Source organism: Trachypithecus francoisi, unplaced genomic scaffold (genome assembly GCF_009764315.1).
Source record: "Trachypithecus francoisi isolate TF-2019V2 unplaced genomic scaffold, Tfra_2.0 Lachesis_group0, whole genome shotgun sequence".
NCBI classification, from domain to species: Eukaryota; Metazoa; Chordata; class Mammalia; order Primates; family Cercopithecidae; genus Trachypithecus; species Trachypithecus francoisi.
The window spans coordinates 135,850,080-135,866,744 of record NW_022681453.1 but is presented as its reverse complement, the minus strand read 5'-3'; the positions used below and the strand labels follow the sequence as shown (position 1 = coordinate 135,866,744).

General features: G+C 48.1%; 1 protein-coding gene across 2 annotated transcripts in view; it reads right to left on the bottom strand.

The window, feature by feature from the left end:
- Positions 1-15,126, bottom strand: part of ACVR2B (activin A receptor type 2B) — a 35,986-nt gene extending 20,860 nt beyond the window's left edge. The window contains exon 1 of one of the 2 annotated variants that reach the window (XM_033212067.1): positions 15,018-15,126. In XM_033212067.1, the coding sequence (XP_033067958.1) occupies positions 15,018-15,069 (52 nt within the window). In that variant the 5' untranslated portion in view covers positions 15,070-15,126. Of the gene's footprint in view, positions 1-10,217; positions 10,471-15,017 lie in introns of those variants that run through there. The other variant, XM_033212066.1, reaches the window with a different exon arrangement.
- Between the last annotated feature and the right edge of the window lie 1,539 nt (positions 15,127-16,665).

Genomic DNA, 16,665 nt, shown 5'->3' with positions numbered 1-16,665 from the left:
GAACAAAGCCTGAAAGAAGTATGGGATTCTGTAAAAAGACCAAATCTACGTCTGATTGGGGTGCCTGAAAGTGAGGGGGAAAATGGAACCAAGTTGGAAAACACTCTTCAGGATATCATCCAGGAGAACTTCCCCAACCTAGTAGGGCAGGCCAACATTCAAATTCAGGAAATACAGAGAACGCCACAAAGATACTCCTCAAGAAGAGCAACTCCAAAACACATAATTGCCAGATTCACCAAAGTTGAAATGAAGGAAAAAATCTTAAGGGCAGCCAGAGAGAAAGGTCGGGTTACCCACAAAGGGAAACAGCAGATCTTTCAGCAGAAACTCTACAAGCCAGAAGAGAGTGGGGGCCAATATTCAACATTCTTAAAGAAAAGAATTTTCAACCCAGAATTTCATATCCAGCCAAACTAAGTTTCATCAGTGAAGGAGAAATAAAATCCTTTACAGATAAGCAAATGCTTAGAGATTTTGTCACCACCAGGCCTGCCTTACAAGAGACCCTGAAGGAAGCCCTAAACATGGAAAGGAACAACCGGTACCAGCCATTGCAAAAACATGCCAAAATGTAAAGACCATCGAGGCTAGGAAGAAACTGCATCAACTAACGAGCAAAATAACCAGTTAATATCATAATGACAGGATCAAGTTCACACATAACAATATTAACCTTAAATGTCAATGGACTAAATGCTCCAATTAAAAGACACAGACTGGCAAACTGGATCAAGAGTCAAGACCCATCAGTCTGCTGTATTCAGGAGACCCATCTCACATGCAGAGACATACATAGGCTCAAAATAAAGGGATGGAGGAAGATCTACCAAGCAAATGGAGAACAAAAAAAAAAGCAGGGTTGCAATCCTAGTCTCTGATAAAACAGACTTTAAACCATCAAAGATCAAAAGAGACAAGAAGGCCATTACATAATGGTAAGGGATCAATTCAACAGGAAGAGCTAACTATCCTAAATATATATGCACCCAATACAGGAGCACCCAGATTCATAAAGCAAGTCCTTAGAGACTTACAAAGAGACTTAGACTCCCTACAATAATAATGGGAGACTTCAACACCCCACTGTCAACATTAGACTGATCAACGAGACAGAAAGTTAACAAGGATATCCAGGAATTGAACTCATCTCTGCACCAAGCAGACCTAATACACATCTACAGAACTCTCCACCCCAAATCAACAGAATATACATTCTTCTCAGCACCACATTGCACTTATTCCAAAATTGACCACATAATTGGAAGTAAAGCACTCCTCAGCAAATGTACAACAGAAATTATAACAAACCATCTCTCAGACCACAGTGCAATCAAATTAGAACTCAGGACTAAGAAACTCAATCAAAACCACTCAACTACATGGAAACTGAATAACCTGCTCCTGAATGACTACTGGGTTCATAACGAAACAAAGGCAGAAATAAAGATGTTCTTTGAAACCAATGAGAACAAAGATACAACATACCAGAATCTCTGGGACACATTTAAAGCAGTGTGTAGAGGGAAATTTATAGCACTAAATGCCCACAAGAGAAAACTGGAAAGATCTAAAATGGACACTCTAACCTCACAATTAAAAGAACTAGAGAAGCAAGAGCAAACACATTCAAAAGCTAGCAGAAGGCAAGAAATAACTAAAATCAGAGCAGAACTGAAGGAGATAGAGACACAAAAAACCCTCCAAAAAATCAATGAATCCAGGAGTTGGTTTTTGAAATGATCAACAAAATTGACAGACCACTAGCAAGACTAATAAAGAAGAAAGAGAGAAGAATCAAATAGACGCAATAAAAAATGATAAAGGGGATATCACCACCGACCCCACAGAAATACAAACTACCATCAGAGAATACTATAAACACCTCTACGCAAATCAACTAGAAAATCTAGAAGAAATGGATAATTTCCTGGACACTTACACTCTTCCAAGACTAAACCAGGAAGAAGTTGAATCCCTGAATAGACCAATAGCAGGCTCTGAAATTGAGGCAATAATTAATAGCCTACCAACCAAAAAAAGTCCAGGACCAGATGGATTTACAGCCGAATTCTACCAGAGGTACAAGGAGGAGCTGGTACCATTCCTTCTGAAACTATTCCAATCAATAGAAAATGAGGGAATCCTCCCTAACTCATTTTATGAGGCCAACATCATCCTGATACCAAAGCCTGGCAGAGACACAACAAAAAAAGAGAATTTTAGACCAATATCCCTGATGAACATCGATGCAAAAATCCTCAATAAAATACTGGCAAACCGGATCCAGCAGCACATCAAAAAGCTTATCCACCATGATCAAGGGGGCTTCATCCCTGGGATGCAAGGCTGGTTCAACATACGCAAATCAATAAACGTAATCCAGCATATAAACAGAACCAAAGACAAAAGCCACATGATTATCTCAATAGATGCAGAAAAGGCCTTTGACAAAATTCAACAGCCCTTCATGCTAAAAACGTTCAATAAATTCGGTATTGATGGAACGTACCTCAAAATAATAAGAGCTATTTAGACAAACCCACAGCCAATATCATACTGAATGGGCAAAAACTGGAAAAATTCCCTTTGAAAACTGGCACAAGACAGGGATGCGTTCTCTCACCACTCCTATTCAACATAGTGTTGGAAGTTCTGGCTAGGGCAATCAGGCAAGAGAAAGAAATAAAGGGTATTCAGTTAGGAAAAGAAGAAGTCAAACTGTCCCTGTTTGCAGATGACATGATTGTATATTTAGAAAACCCCACTGTCTCAGCCCAATATCTCCTTCAGCTGATAAGAAACTTCAGCAAAGTCTCAGAATACAAAATTAATGTGCAAAAATCACAAGCATTCTTATACACCAGTAACAGACAAACAGAGAGCCAAATCAGGAATGAACTTCCATTCACAATTGCTTCAAAGAGAATAAAATACCTAGGAATCCAACTTACAAGGGATGTAAAGGACCTCTTCAAAGAGAACTACAAACCACTGCTCAGTGAAATAAAAGAGGACAAAAACAAATGGAAGAACATACCATGCTCATGGATAGGAAGAATCAATATCGTGAAAATGGCCATACTGCCCAAGGTAATTTATAGATTCAATGCCATCCCCATCAAGCTACCAATGAGTTTCTTCACAGAACTGGAAAAAACTGCTTTAAAGTTCATATGGAACCAAAAAAGAGCCCGCATTGCCAAGACAATCCTAAGTCAAAAGAACAAAGCTGCAGGCATCATGCTACCTGACTTCAAACTATACTACAAGGCTACAGTAACCAAAACAGCATGGTACTGGTACCAAAACAGAGATATAGACCAATGGAATAGAACAGAGCCCTCAGAAATAATACCACACTTCTACAGCCATCTGATCTTTGACAAACCTGAGAGAAACAAGAAATGGGGAAAGGATTCCCTATTTAATAAATGGTGCTGGGAAAACTGGCTAGCCATAAGCAGAAAGCTGAAACTGGATCCTTTCCTTACTCCTTATACGAAAATTAATTCAAGATGGATTAGAGACTTAAATGTTAGACCTAATACCATAAAAACCCTAGAAGAAAACCTAGGTAATACCATTCAGGACATAGGCATGGGCAAGGACTTCATGTCTAAAACACCAAGAGCAATGGCAACAAAAGCCAAAATTGACAAATGGGATCTCATTAAACTAAAGAGCTTCTGCACAGCAAAAGAAACTACCATCAGAGTGAACAGGCCACCTACAGAATGGGAGAAAATTTTTGCAATCTACTCATCAGACAAAGGGCTGATATCCAGAACCTACAAAGAACTCAAACAAATTTACAAGAAAAAAACAAACAACCCCATCAAAAAGTGGGCAAAGGATATGAACAGACATTTCTCAAAAGAAGACATTCATACAGCCAACAGACACATGAAAAAATGCTCATCATCACTGGCCATCAGAGAAATGCAAATCAAAACCACAATGAGATACCATCTCACACCAGTTAGAATGGCAATCATTAAAAAGTCAGGAAACAACAGATGCTGGAGAGGATGTGGAGAAATAGGAACACTTTTACACTGTTGGTGGGATTGTAAACTAGTTCAATCATTATGGAAAACAGTATGGCGATTCCTCAAGGATCTACAACTAGATGTACCATATGACCCAGCCATCCCATTACTGGGTATATACCCAAAGGATTATAAATCATGCTGCTATAAAGACACATGCACATATATGTTTATTGTGGCACTATTCACAATAGCAAAGACTTGGAATCAACCCAAATGTCCATCTGTGACAGACTGGATTAAGAAAATGTGGCGGCCGGGCACGCTGGTTCAAGCCTGTAATCCCAGCACTTTGGGAGGCCGAGATGGGCAGATCACGAGGTCAGGAGATCGAGACCATCCTGGCTAACAGGGTGAAACCCCATCTCTAATAAAAAATACAAAAAACTAGCCGGGCGAGGTGGTGGGCGCCTGTAGTCCCAGCTACTCAGGAGGCTGAGACAAGAGAATGGCGGGAACCCGGGAGGCGGAGCTTGCAGTGAGCTGAGATCCGGCCACTGCACTCCAGCCTGGGCAACAGAGCAAAACTCCGTCTCAACAAAAAAAAAAAGAAAAAGAAAAAGAAAATGTGGCACATATACACCATGGAATACTATGCAGCCATAAAAAAGGATGAGTTCGTGTCCTTTGTAGGGACATGGATGCAGCTGGAAACCATCATTCTCAGCAAACTATTGCAAGAACGGAAAACCAAACACCGCATGTTCTCACTCATAGGTGGGAAGTGAACAATGAGATCACTTGGACTTGGGAAGGGGAACATCACACACCGGGGCCTATCATGGGGAGGGGGGAAGGGGGAGGGGGTTGCATTGGGAGTTATACCTGATGTAAATGACGAGTTGATGGGTGCTGACGAGTTGATGGGTGCTGACGAGTTGATGGGTGCAGCATACCAACATGGCAAGTATACATATGTAACAAACCTGCACGTTGTGCACATGTACCCTAGAACTTAAAGTATAATAATATTAAAATTTAAAAAAAAAAAAAAAGAAAGAAAGCAAGCCCAGGGGAAAAGTAATAATAATAGACAGTTGTACTTGATTGTTTCCATGGTCAAGGCATCCTCCTGAGTGACAGACAATTCATCTTCTGTCAGTTTCCATTGCCTAGAGATCATTCTGAGCATTGTTATCAGCAAAAACCTCCACAAAATGAAGGATTTTCAAACAGGAAACCAGATGTGATGGGGTCAGGCCCTGCATGTGATGGGGATATTTGGGTTAATGATGATTGATGCCATATCGCATTTCATAAAGTACACACTTGCCAAATCAGGTATTTTTCCTGTCACATAGGAGCAGTTGCTAAATTCCTTTACAGTAAAGCACCAAGGTCAAAGAGGAAGGAGTGAACACAAAAGAAAGGTGGCATAATAAAACAAAGATAATCATGTTGCATATTGTATAAGATTGGCATGATAATCCGTCCTAAATGTCTGTTATTTATCTGGGAAATCTAAAACATTTCAATTTTTCTATACCTACAACATACACAATGTTTTTGTTTTTTGTTTGTTTGTTTGGGGTCTACTTTTAACTTTGTTCCTCTAAATTATTATATTAATTACATTAGCTGTGTCCTTATTGTAATTACTTTATCAAAATCAACGATTGAAGTGGTGCACTCTTAACTTTTTCATCACATATGTCATGATTTGGGGGACAAAAGTCACTCAAAATACAAATGTATTATCAAACAACACTGCCTTCTATTTGATGCTACATGCAAAGGTAGTGATTTAATTATCAATCTTGCTTTAGTAACAAGTAGGCTTTCTTTAATTTGTGTGATATTTTAATATGGGCATATATTTAGATTCTCTAAGAGGAAAATTTCCAAAAATGCTCAAGGGAAGAAGAGCCCTCATTATTTAATCTTAGAAATAAATCTTTGCAAAACCATTAAAAAAAAAAAAAAAAAGGACATAGCAAGAAGGCTACCATATGCCAACCCAGGAGAGAGGAATCACTGGAAACCAATCCTGACAGCACCTTCATCTTTAACTTCCAGCCCCCAGAATTGTAAGTAAAGAAATTTCTGTTGTTTAAGCCACCCAGTCTATGGTATTCCATTATGGCAACCTGAACAGACTAAGACACAAACGGTGCACATCATATGTGTAAGGTGGGAAAGCTGATTGGAGTATCATTTGTACTAGAAACAGTTCCATAAACTTGAGTGTCACGTAAATTCATTAGCAGGGCCTGACAAGTGGACTTACATAAAGAATCCCAACATAACAGTAAAGAGTAGGCAGCAAGCTGAAGAACAAGACTGGGAACCAAGAGCTTTGGAGAACAAGTCATTCCAAACTATCTTCCCTAAGTCTTCTGCCAACTGTGGCAGAGAGTTATACAGGGAACAAGGCATACACTCAGCCAGGAACAGAAACTCACCAGAGCTCCTTCTGTCATGAAAAGCTTCTCACCATACTCTAAAATAGTTTTTCTACAGGTTTCTCCAATACCTCCACCATCATTATCACCACATATGAAATTAGAATTTGTCACACTCAGATTTTGTCAAATGCAGTGGGTTCGCCAGTAGTGCTGTTACCCAGAGCTCTTCAGCAACCTTCAGCAAGTGCCTTAGTCTTTTCAGAGTCTGCAGGCAGCATGGAGCCTGGTAAGTGAACACACATATGCACTTCCATCCCAAACCCAGACCAGCACATCCTGCCTAGTCCACTGCTACTTCCCTCATCAGCAAAGTACCCAGGAGACTCAGGCACAAGGTAGGAGACGCAGGCACGAGAAGTTATCTCCAGGTCTCCTCATACATTAAGCCAGTGGAAATGAGCCCTTCCCATGTCCCAGCACCCTTCTTAAAGCCAGGCTATTTCTAACCTCTGTAATCTAGCATGTCAGCAGGGGTTGGGGTGTGGGGGTGGGAAGGATGCTCACAGATTACTGCAGAGAGCCAACTGCCAAATCATCCAGCTTCTACCCCCACTGCCATCACTTGGGTAGCCTCGAAAAATAAATAAATAAATAAAATAGTATAACCATTTTGCAGTATCTATTAAAACCAGTAATACACGCCTTAAAATCCAGAAGTTATTTTCTCATCTATCCTTGAGAAACAGTCTGCATACATTCTATACAATCATAAAGTCCATCAATAAAAAACTAGGTAAAATGTAGTCTATATTTAAACTTTAGAATATTACATAGTTATTAAAAAAGATCAAAGTAGATCCATATTTATCAGACAGTTTGCTAAAGCAAATCTCCGTGTTTAAAAAGCCATGATATTCAACATAGGTTAAAGTCACAAACATGGTGAGGAAAAGATGGACACAAAGCAGTTTATTCTGTAAGGTTCTATTCATATGAAACACAGAAACAGACAAAACTATTTTATGCTGTTAGAAGTCAGAATAGTAGTTAACCTGAGTGGGTGTTGGTAGAGACTTGAAATGGAACAAAACAGGGCTTGCTGGGGATGGGGGGGCTGGAAAATTTTTGATTCTTGACTTGGATGCTGACTATGCCAGTGTATTCAGTTTGTGAAAATGCTTCTCAGCTGTCACTTATGTTAATTACTTATACATTCTTCTGTATATGTTTATACTTCAATTAAATGTTTGAATACCATTTTAGGTGGGAAAAAAGCCTATGTCTTTTTTTTTTTTTTTTTTTTTTGAGACAGAGTCTCACTCTGTTGTCCAGGCTGGACTGCAGTGGCGCTATCTTGGCTCACTGCAAGCTCTGCCTCCCGGGTTCACGCCATTCTCCTGCCTCAGCCTCCCGAGTAGCTGGGACTACAGGCACCCACCACCACGTCTGGCTAATTTTTTGTATTTTTAGTAGAGACGGGGTTTCACTGTGTTAGCCAGGATAGTCTCGATCTCCTGACCTCATGATTTGCCCGCCTCAGCCTCCCAAAGTGCTGGGAATACAGGTGTGAGCCACGGCGCCCGGCCAAAAGCCTGTCTATTTCTATAAGTATTTCTATAGATGCACAGGTAAAAACGTCTGGAAGAATATACCTCAACCTTCAAAGGATTACGTTTGGAGGGGGCCTCAGATAGGGAACAGAGATGATAAAAGGAGACCCTAGTTTTATCTGTAACATCTAAACTTCTGTGATACAAGGTAGGTATATTACTTGTTTAAAAAGTAATAATTTTTTTTAAGAAATGGAAAAATTAGGGCTGAAGTGACTTCTACTCCCCCAACTATACCCCAGGGTGGCTAAACTTTCAGTGATGGAGGTTTGGATGGGAGGTTTCAGGGCAGGGGAGGTAGGACTGCATTGCCCTGGCCCTCCTTCTACTCCCACACAGCCTTGCAGGTCTCACCCTCAGCCAGAAGGTTCACAAAAGGAGCCAGCCAGGTGGGAAGAGAAACCAGAATTCATCTCCCTAACCCTTCTGCTCCTCTAGTTTCTAAGCCCCAGAGCAGATGAGCCTTTACTCACCATGCCCTCACTACACAGAGAAGCTGGACCTCCTGTGTGAGCCCTGGGCCACAAGACTCCCCTCTAACCCAATATCAAACTTCAGTGAGAAGGAAATTCCCAAAAAGTGCATAAAATAAGAGTTCTTAAACCATGGTTGCCAGCCCAGGCTGGGAAAACTCATATGTGCTTTCTAAATCAACGGACACATAATAATCCAGTTGGAGGGGAAAGGGAGGAGGGTTATTAATGACACTGGACATTCATTAAAAGGCATTGTCCTCATACCTGAAAACACTGTGCACCACTGCACAAGCCAGAAGGAAAAAACATCCTGGCATCAACACTTGAGAGAGTCAGCTTCCAAGTCAGTCTCCTGTTTTAATTGGTTCAGGTCTGGGAGGCCACAGGGACCACTCCCTCTCCTCAGATGGACAGATAACAGCTGGTCTGGTCCCATCCTCTGAAATGCTCAGGCATAAACCTGGGAAGCAGCCTCCTCCATTCTCCAGCCAAGGGCTTGGGTTTCCAACTAGCCTTCCTTTTCCTTCTCCAAAACTAATTTTAGCCTCCTTGGTTGTCAGAGTGGAACTGAAATAGTCGGCAGAGGAACACACGCAAAGAGCATGAGCTCGCCTCACAAAACACCTCAGCTCCAGCCCAGAAACTGGCCAGGGAGGAACCCCATTGTCCAGCAGGTCAGACCCGTCCAGACAACATTCCCCTAGGAAGAGGGCCTCACATTTGCCCAGTGGGACAGGCTTCCTTTCCACACCCGCTTCCAGAGGTCATGTGTCCATGAATGAAAACACCCAGTTGGAGCTGCCAGTCCCAGGAAGAATCTGAAAAAGGCACATGCATGTGTACAGCAAGCCTAGAATAACCAGAGGAAAGCATGGGGCTATCCGAAGGCAGAAAGCCATTATTGGTCCTGGGCCAGGAAGAGGCATGGCTGACCCCTGAACAATCCCAGTCTGCTTTATCCATTGATTTCCAGTACCTACCATTGTCTTAGTCAGAGACATCACTGACCAATGTAATAAACAAAGAGTCAGAAGAAGGCAGCAGCATTTCCACCCCGGGAAAACCTGGGCATTCAGGAGTGGTACCCCCAGGACCACAAGGAATAGGCACCTCTAGGGCTAGGATGGACCCCTAAATCTGGTGCAGAATGAGAGACCAAAAAAGGAAGCCCAGAACAAGGGGGTGGGTCTCTGTTTTGGAACACAGAATTAGTGACAGAATGGGAGGGAAGGAAGAGAAAGAATTCTGAGAAGGAAATAAAGTCCCCTTTATAAAGACCCCAAAAACAGATGGAACTAAAGTCTGAACCTCAGCAAGCACTTCACATACCAGTGATGTGGAGCACTTGGAAACTGGGGCTTCGAAAAATGCTTCCGCCATCCTAACAGTCCAGTTTGTAATCACTTCCCAGTGCAGCAAACTGTGTCTCACTGAGTTCAAGATGAGAGAGAGTCCCACAGAAGCATTCCCTAGCCAAGCTCGAAGCAGGCCAGGGTAGGAGTAGAAAATAAACATGGGAGCAGCCACAGGGGGCTGCCAGCCTGCCAAGCCCAACAGACAAGCTTCCACAAATACGAACCGCCCCACCGGGGCCTCCAGTGCTGGCTGCCGCACGCATGTCTAAGGCAGCATTGCCCACACCTCCCCAGGTCCACAGCAGGAAGCCTGGCCCTGCCCTCAGATTCCCATCTGGCCACCACACCCTGAGGAGAGGGGAGAGACTTGCACCCATACCTTTGGGGAGAGGCTGCCCACCTGCCCTGGTGTCCCCGGCCTGGGGGCTCCAGGCCCACAGCCTCTGCGGCTCCCCGGAGCGCCACACGGCAGATCTGCTCAGGGGAAGGGGCATGCCCACAGCCTGCTACAACCCCAGTGCTCCGCTTGGCAGACAGGGCTAGCCTCAGCTCCTGAGGCCCCCAGGTGAGCAGAGAGCGGGTGCTGGGCAGGCAGAGAGTCCCCAGCAACAGGCACTTCCTGACATTCTGCATGTACGGGAGGAAGAGGCTGAGTGCCAGCCTTAAGGCAACGGTCAGAGGCGAGTGGGCGGGTGCGGGCAGGCAGGCTGCCCAGCTACCCACAGCCTCCGCCTCCCTGAAACCTAAACCACTTCTGGGAAAACTCAAGGACACCAGGATTCTCCTCGGTGGCAAGCTGTACACCAGAACCACTAATTTTGAACCAAACTCTCACGTGCTGAGCAGATTTCACTAAGCAGTAATCTCCTAAGCTTTGAGGAGAACCTCACCTTCAACCCTGCATCCAGAGTGGGGGGATGGATATGCACTCATAAGCCGTTACCCCTACCTACTTCTTACAACTGTGTGCCTCTTTGAAAGCATGAGAACATTCTAGATCAGTGGTTCCCAACAGGAGATGATTTTGCTCTCACCTCTGCCAGGGACATTTTAGCAAGATCTGGAAACATTTTTGGTTGACATGATCTACTGGAATTTGTGGGTAGAGGTAGGGATACTGCTGAATATCCTACAATGCACGGAACAGCTCAACCCACCACTACTCACACACAACAGAGTATCATCAGGCCTAAAATGTAAATAGGGTCAAGGCTGAGAAACCCTGTTCTAGAGTGAGGCCCACGCAACCAGGACCCTACCTCAGGACTATCTAGAGTCTATCTGGAGTTACCCACAAAAAGATTATCCAGACCCAGTCCTCAACCCTCCAGATCCCAATCCATGGTGACAGGTTAGTATCTGTGAGTGGATCTAAACTCCTGAACCGATACTCCTTGGTTCTCATTTGCACTACCCTGAGCTCCCAAGCAGAGGGGCTGAATGCATAGTCAGGCACTCAAGAGGGCAGCTTTCTGGAACGAGAGACCAGGGCCAGAATCTAAACATCCGGCGGGATCACAAAAGGCAAAGTAAGTGAGGTACCAAGGTGGAACAAGCACCCCCCCCACCCCAGAACAAGCTGCCCCTTAGGACTGCTACAGTGGATATGTGCAGGGCAGCCAGGACTTCAAGGAGTTTAATCAGGGGGCAGCAGGTTCCCAGTATCTACAAAACAGAATGGGTGCATACAATGTACAGCCACATGCACACATATACTGATTTACATTTTCCTGGGGGAAGGGTCCATAGCTTTCATCAGATTCTGGTGAGGAAGTGGCCAAGAAACATCTTTGGGTCAAAGAAGGGTCAGCCTATCAGAGCAATCAGGGCCTGCACTTCCTGATGGGAGAGACAGGAGGCAGGTCCCTCTCCAAGAGCTCTGGACACTTCACCTAGAATACTGTTCACCCCACCCCCATAGGCCCTTTGATCTGAACCACAAGTACAGAGTAAAGAGACAGGTGTTAGGAGTTCTTGTAGGATATAGCGCTGAGTGTCGAGGATGTCCACTGAAATGCAAGAGCGGCTTGTTTCCCAAGGACACTCGGCCAGGCACAGACCACAAAAAACTTACAGAATTATTAAAGAACTAACTGACCACTGACTGATCTTGTGACAAGCACCATGTGCCATTTATTACACCAAAAATTCTGCCTTCCCTTCTGAGACTCCACTGTCCAATATGGTAGCCACTAGCCAAATGTTCTGCAGAGCACTGGAAACGTGGAAAGTTGGAGCTGAGGACGTTCTGTAAGGCACACACAGGATTTTGATGACAGTACAAAAATGGAACACAAAATGTCTCATTTTAATACTGATTTCAGGCTAAGATGATTACTTTGTATATATCAAATTAAGTGAAATACACTTTTTTTTTGAGATGGAGCCTCACTCTGTCACTAGGCTGGAGTGCAGTGACACAATCTCGGCTCACTGCAACCTCCACCTCCCAGGTTCATGCGATTCTCCTGCCTCAGCCTCCAGAGTAGCTGGGACTACAGGCATTTGTCACCACACCCAGCTAATTTTTGTATTTTTAGTAGAGATGGGGTTTCACCATGTTGGCCAGGACGGTCTCGATCTCTTGACCTCATGATCCTCCCACCTCGGTCTCCCAAAGTGCAAGGATTACAGGCATCAGCCACTGTGCCAGGCCAGTAAAATATACTATTAAAGTTCATTCCACCTCATGGAAAGAATGTGTTCCCCCAAAATTCATATGATGAAGCTCTGACCCCCAGCGTAATGGTATTTGGAGATGGGACTTTTGGGAGGTAGTGAGGGTTAGATTAAGTCAGAAGGGTGGGGCCCTCAGGTAATGGGGACAGGTTTCACAGTCTTATAAACAGAGGAAAACACCCCCTAGTCCCACCCCACCCATCATGTGAGAATGCAGTAAGAAGGCAGATGTCTGCAAGCCAGGAAGAGGGTCTTCACCAGAACCCAGCCATGCCAGCACCCTGCACCCTGGGCTCAGACTTACAGCTTCCAGAACTTTGACGATAAAAATTTCTGCTGTTTAAGCCACCAGTCTACAGTATTTTGTTATGGCAGTCCCAACTAAGACACAGCTGTTTCTTCTTCCTTTTATTAACATGACTACTAGAAAACGTTGTTTTATATGTATACACAGTTCATATACTATTTCTGTCGCCAGGACAGCATTCTTCTAGATGTTCCTTCTAGCAGGCCATTGTGTGCTGCACAGGGTGGGGGTTATTCCAAACAGCAAGCCAGGAGCTTGAAATAAAACGGCATCCCTGAAGCCAAAACAACGGAGGGTCAGGTCTGCTCCAAACTGGGCCTGGGGCAGCTCTTTTCACAGTTCCTCACAGGTCAGGGACTGGCTGATGTGACTACACGAAATATCCAGTGACCCCCGACCTTCTTCCCAGGGCAGGATACACTGCTCAGCACTGCCTAAGCTAGGTGGCTGAAACGGAGGAAGAAGAAAGAAAATACAGTCCTTCCAGGGGTCTGATGCCACCCTGCCCTGCCTAATGAGGGAGGTGTGAGACTGGTGTGGTCCCCAGATCCCAGGTTTGAAGCTGTCCTGTCTTGGGAGGAAGCTCTCCTAAAGGCCTGGGCTTGGAAGAGCCCCAGCACTTCCAGGGATCAGGCAACCAGCGGGTCTGGAGGCTGCCCGGTGGGCTGCTGTGTGCCTATCAAGTCAGCTTGCTGCCGCCCTCCTTCTGGCAGACCAATGTCTCCCCTGTCACTTTCGAGCCCTCCTTGGGGAAAATGCATCCCAAGGGAGCGGGGCAAAAAAGAGGAGCATAAAGTCCAACACGACCACCCCTTTGCCTCCAGCACACAGGAAGCAGCTCCAGGAGAGCTGCAACACTCTCTTCCATATAGTTTTCAGGTGCCAACTCGTCGTTGCCCTCCCATCTCCGCACTCAGGCTGTGTGGTGTGCGCGCTACTACCCTACAGAACTCACTCGCTTTCGGTGTAAACTAAGCCTCACGACGACGCAAAGGAGGTAGAACTAGGGTGGGAATGGGACGGAGATGCCAAATCCCCAAATGCCCAAATCCCCACCCCCGCAGCAGCCTGGGGACTCCGGCCCCGCCCCTGCACGCCCGGCCCCGCCCCTCGAGGGTTTCCCAGACTCCAGGCAGCTGCCACCGTGGGCGGCAGGGGACCCGCGCTGCATGTGTAATGGGGGCTGGGAACAAAGACGCGCAGGACCCGACGGCCGGGTACCAGCCGCCCCGACCTTCTCGCCAGAGCTTCAATGCCCAGCTCCCCACGTTTCCCAGGACTGGCCAGGGGACGTCCCGGCGCGCCCGCCGGGGTTAGGCGTACCCGGGCACCACTGGGACAGGGAAATTGGTGCTTGGGCCGCAGGAGAAAAAAGCTTTACATGCGGAACTCCGCTTGTTTACGCCCGCACCCACATACCTCCAAACACAAGTGCGCTGGCCGAACACCTCCAACCAGAAGCCCGCAGCCGCCGGGGAGCTGAGCGCGGGTCACCCACCCCGCCACGTGCCTCCCGGAGGCCCGAGCGAACGGGGACCTGTTGGTTTTCCATCTTACCCTCTCCCCTCCCAAGTGCCCAAACAAAGCGGTCCCGCGAAGCGACCACACTCCGCATCCCGTGGCCAACGGCAGGGAAAGAGGGAGCAGGTGGGAGCCAGCACCAACAGCCCGCTGGGCCGGTAACGCGACGCAGACTGGTGGCAAGAGATGCAAGGGACTTTGGGCTGCGTGAAGCCGCCCCCTTCGCTTCGCTACACTTAGTGACTCTGAGGGACGTGCAACCCTCCCCGCATGCTGCCGCTGCTGCACCTACAATCCTGCCACCCCTAATGAGATCTGCCCACCCCTCTTGGCCGCCTTCCCCACGCTCAGGTTTTCCTCACTCTTTCCCTGGGTTCCACGCGCCCGCGTAGCCCGAACTCCGACCCTGAGGCTCCGGGTCCCGGCCCCCATCGCAGGGGCACCTCTAGGAACCAGAACTCTGCAGACGACTGCACAAACAAGATCGTGCCCCCAAGATCGGCGAGCTGGGCGCCCACCGCGCCCCCAGCCCCCGCCCCGGGAGATGCGAGCTGAATACAGGTGGCGGGGCGACGAGGCCGCGGGCCCGCCCTTTGTTGGTAAACACCGCGCTGCGCCAGGGGCCAGCCCTGCGCGCCCTCTCGGCGTACCCGCGCCGCGCCCAGTTCTTACCGGCGCACAGCGATCCCCAGAGGAGGGCGAGGGCCGCCCAGGGCGCCGTCATGTTCCGCTGCGCCGCCCCGCGCACACCCGGAGCCCGCGGGCAGGGCCGCACGGCGCTCCCGGGGCGCGCAGGGCCCAGCGGCGGCTGCGCTCTCCTTCTCGCTACTTCCTTCGGTCTCGTTCCGTGCGCGCTTCCTGCGCCTTCGTCCCCGAGCAGCGTTCGGGCTCCAAGGGCCGGTCGGCTGGGCCGGGCTCAGGGCCGCTGCGGGCGGCGCAGGCTGCGGCCCGTGCTCCGGGGCGACGCGGGGGCCGGGGGGCGGCGGCGGGGCACGGGCCGGGGCGCGCCCGACTCAGGCATAGCGCGGCGGGGCTGGGCCCGGGCCCCGGGCGCAGGGGCCGAGTCCGGAGGGGCCATGAACGGGGGGAGGGGTGGGGGGAGGGGAGCTGAACCGAGTCCAAAATGGCTCCTGAGCGGCGGCCACGGAGCCGAGCCAGCGGGGAAACCCGGATGTTGGATACAAAGAGGCGGGCGGGCTGGGCGGGGAGGGGGAGGGGAGGCGGGCCCTCCGGCCGCGTGGTCCGCGCCCCCCTGAGAGGCGGGGCCCCAGAGAAACAACAACACGGAGGCCCCGCCCCCATCCCGCGCCCTGTGGGAGGACGCGCATGCACCACCCTGCGCACGGGGTGGTGGACGGAGGTGGCGAGAGTGGGCTCCTCACCACTTTGCCCGGGAGCCTGTGGCCACTGCACTGGCAATTAGTGCCCCGCACTCTCGAGCCCACGCTCCTGACACATGCTACCCTACAACCCCGGAATGAGTGGATAGCCCCGGGACTCTGGCCGAGACCCCTTCGCGCCTTGGATTCCCCACCTGTGCAATGGGGGTGACGGTGAACCGTGGGAAAATCGGATCTCTTCTGATGGGCGAATTAAGTGGCAGAAAGAGGCTGACGTCCCTGAATTGACAAGCAGTCCCCTGTCTGCAATCCCTTGCCACGCACTCAAAGGCACGGGTAGGGATCCTGGGGAGTGGTGATTTAAACCCAACCAAGTGAGGGAGGGGACAGAGTCCCGCCCCTCCAAGCCCAGCAGGTGGAAAAGGGCCTCTGGCAGCCTGCTTGCCCTCCCTAACCCCATCCTGTCTTCAGCATTTCCTGCGCCGCCCGCAGCGGCCCTGAGCTTCAATCTGCCCCTTCAAAACTTCTCAATTGCTTCCAGAGCCCTGCAGTTGAAGATCTTGTCTAGCACATGGTTTTGCTGTTTTCCTCACCCCCAACTCCCTCCTTGGAGGGCCATCGTTCTCTGTCTCGAATTCCACCCTCCTTATCACACAACTAGAGCTTCGGAGGAACGTGATGGGGCTCCCAACTAAAGAGGGAAAGACCATCATAGCTCAGGGATGAGGCTCCGAGATCCTCAGATAATCTCGACTTGACATCCTTGCTTGGAGCAGGGCAGGAGCAGCTGAAAGGGAGGTGGCACCTTGGAGGTCTGGGTCATTTCACTTTTCTGAGCCTCAGTTTTCCCATATGCAAAGTGAAGAGGTTAGACTCCCTCAGGGTCTTGCACCTTCTTAATGGCAGAAACCTATTCAAACAAAATCTTATGTAAATATTCACTATAGGTGGAGTGAGGTGGCTCACACCTGTAATTCCAG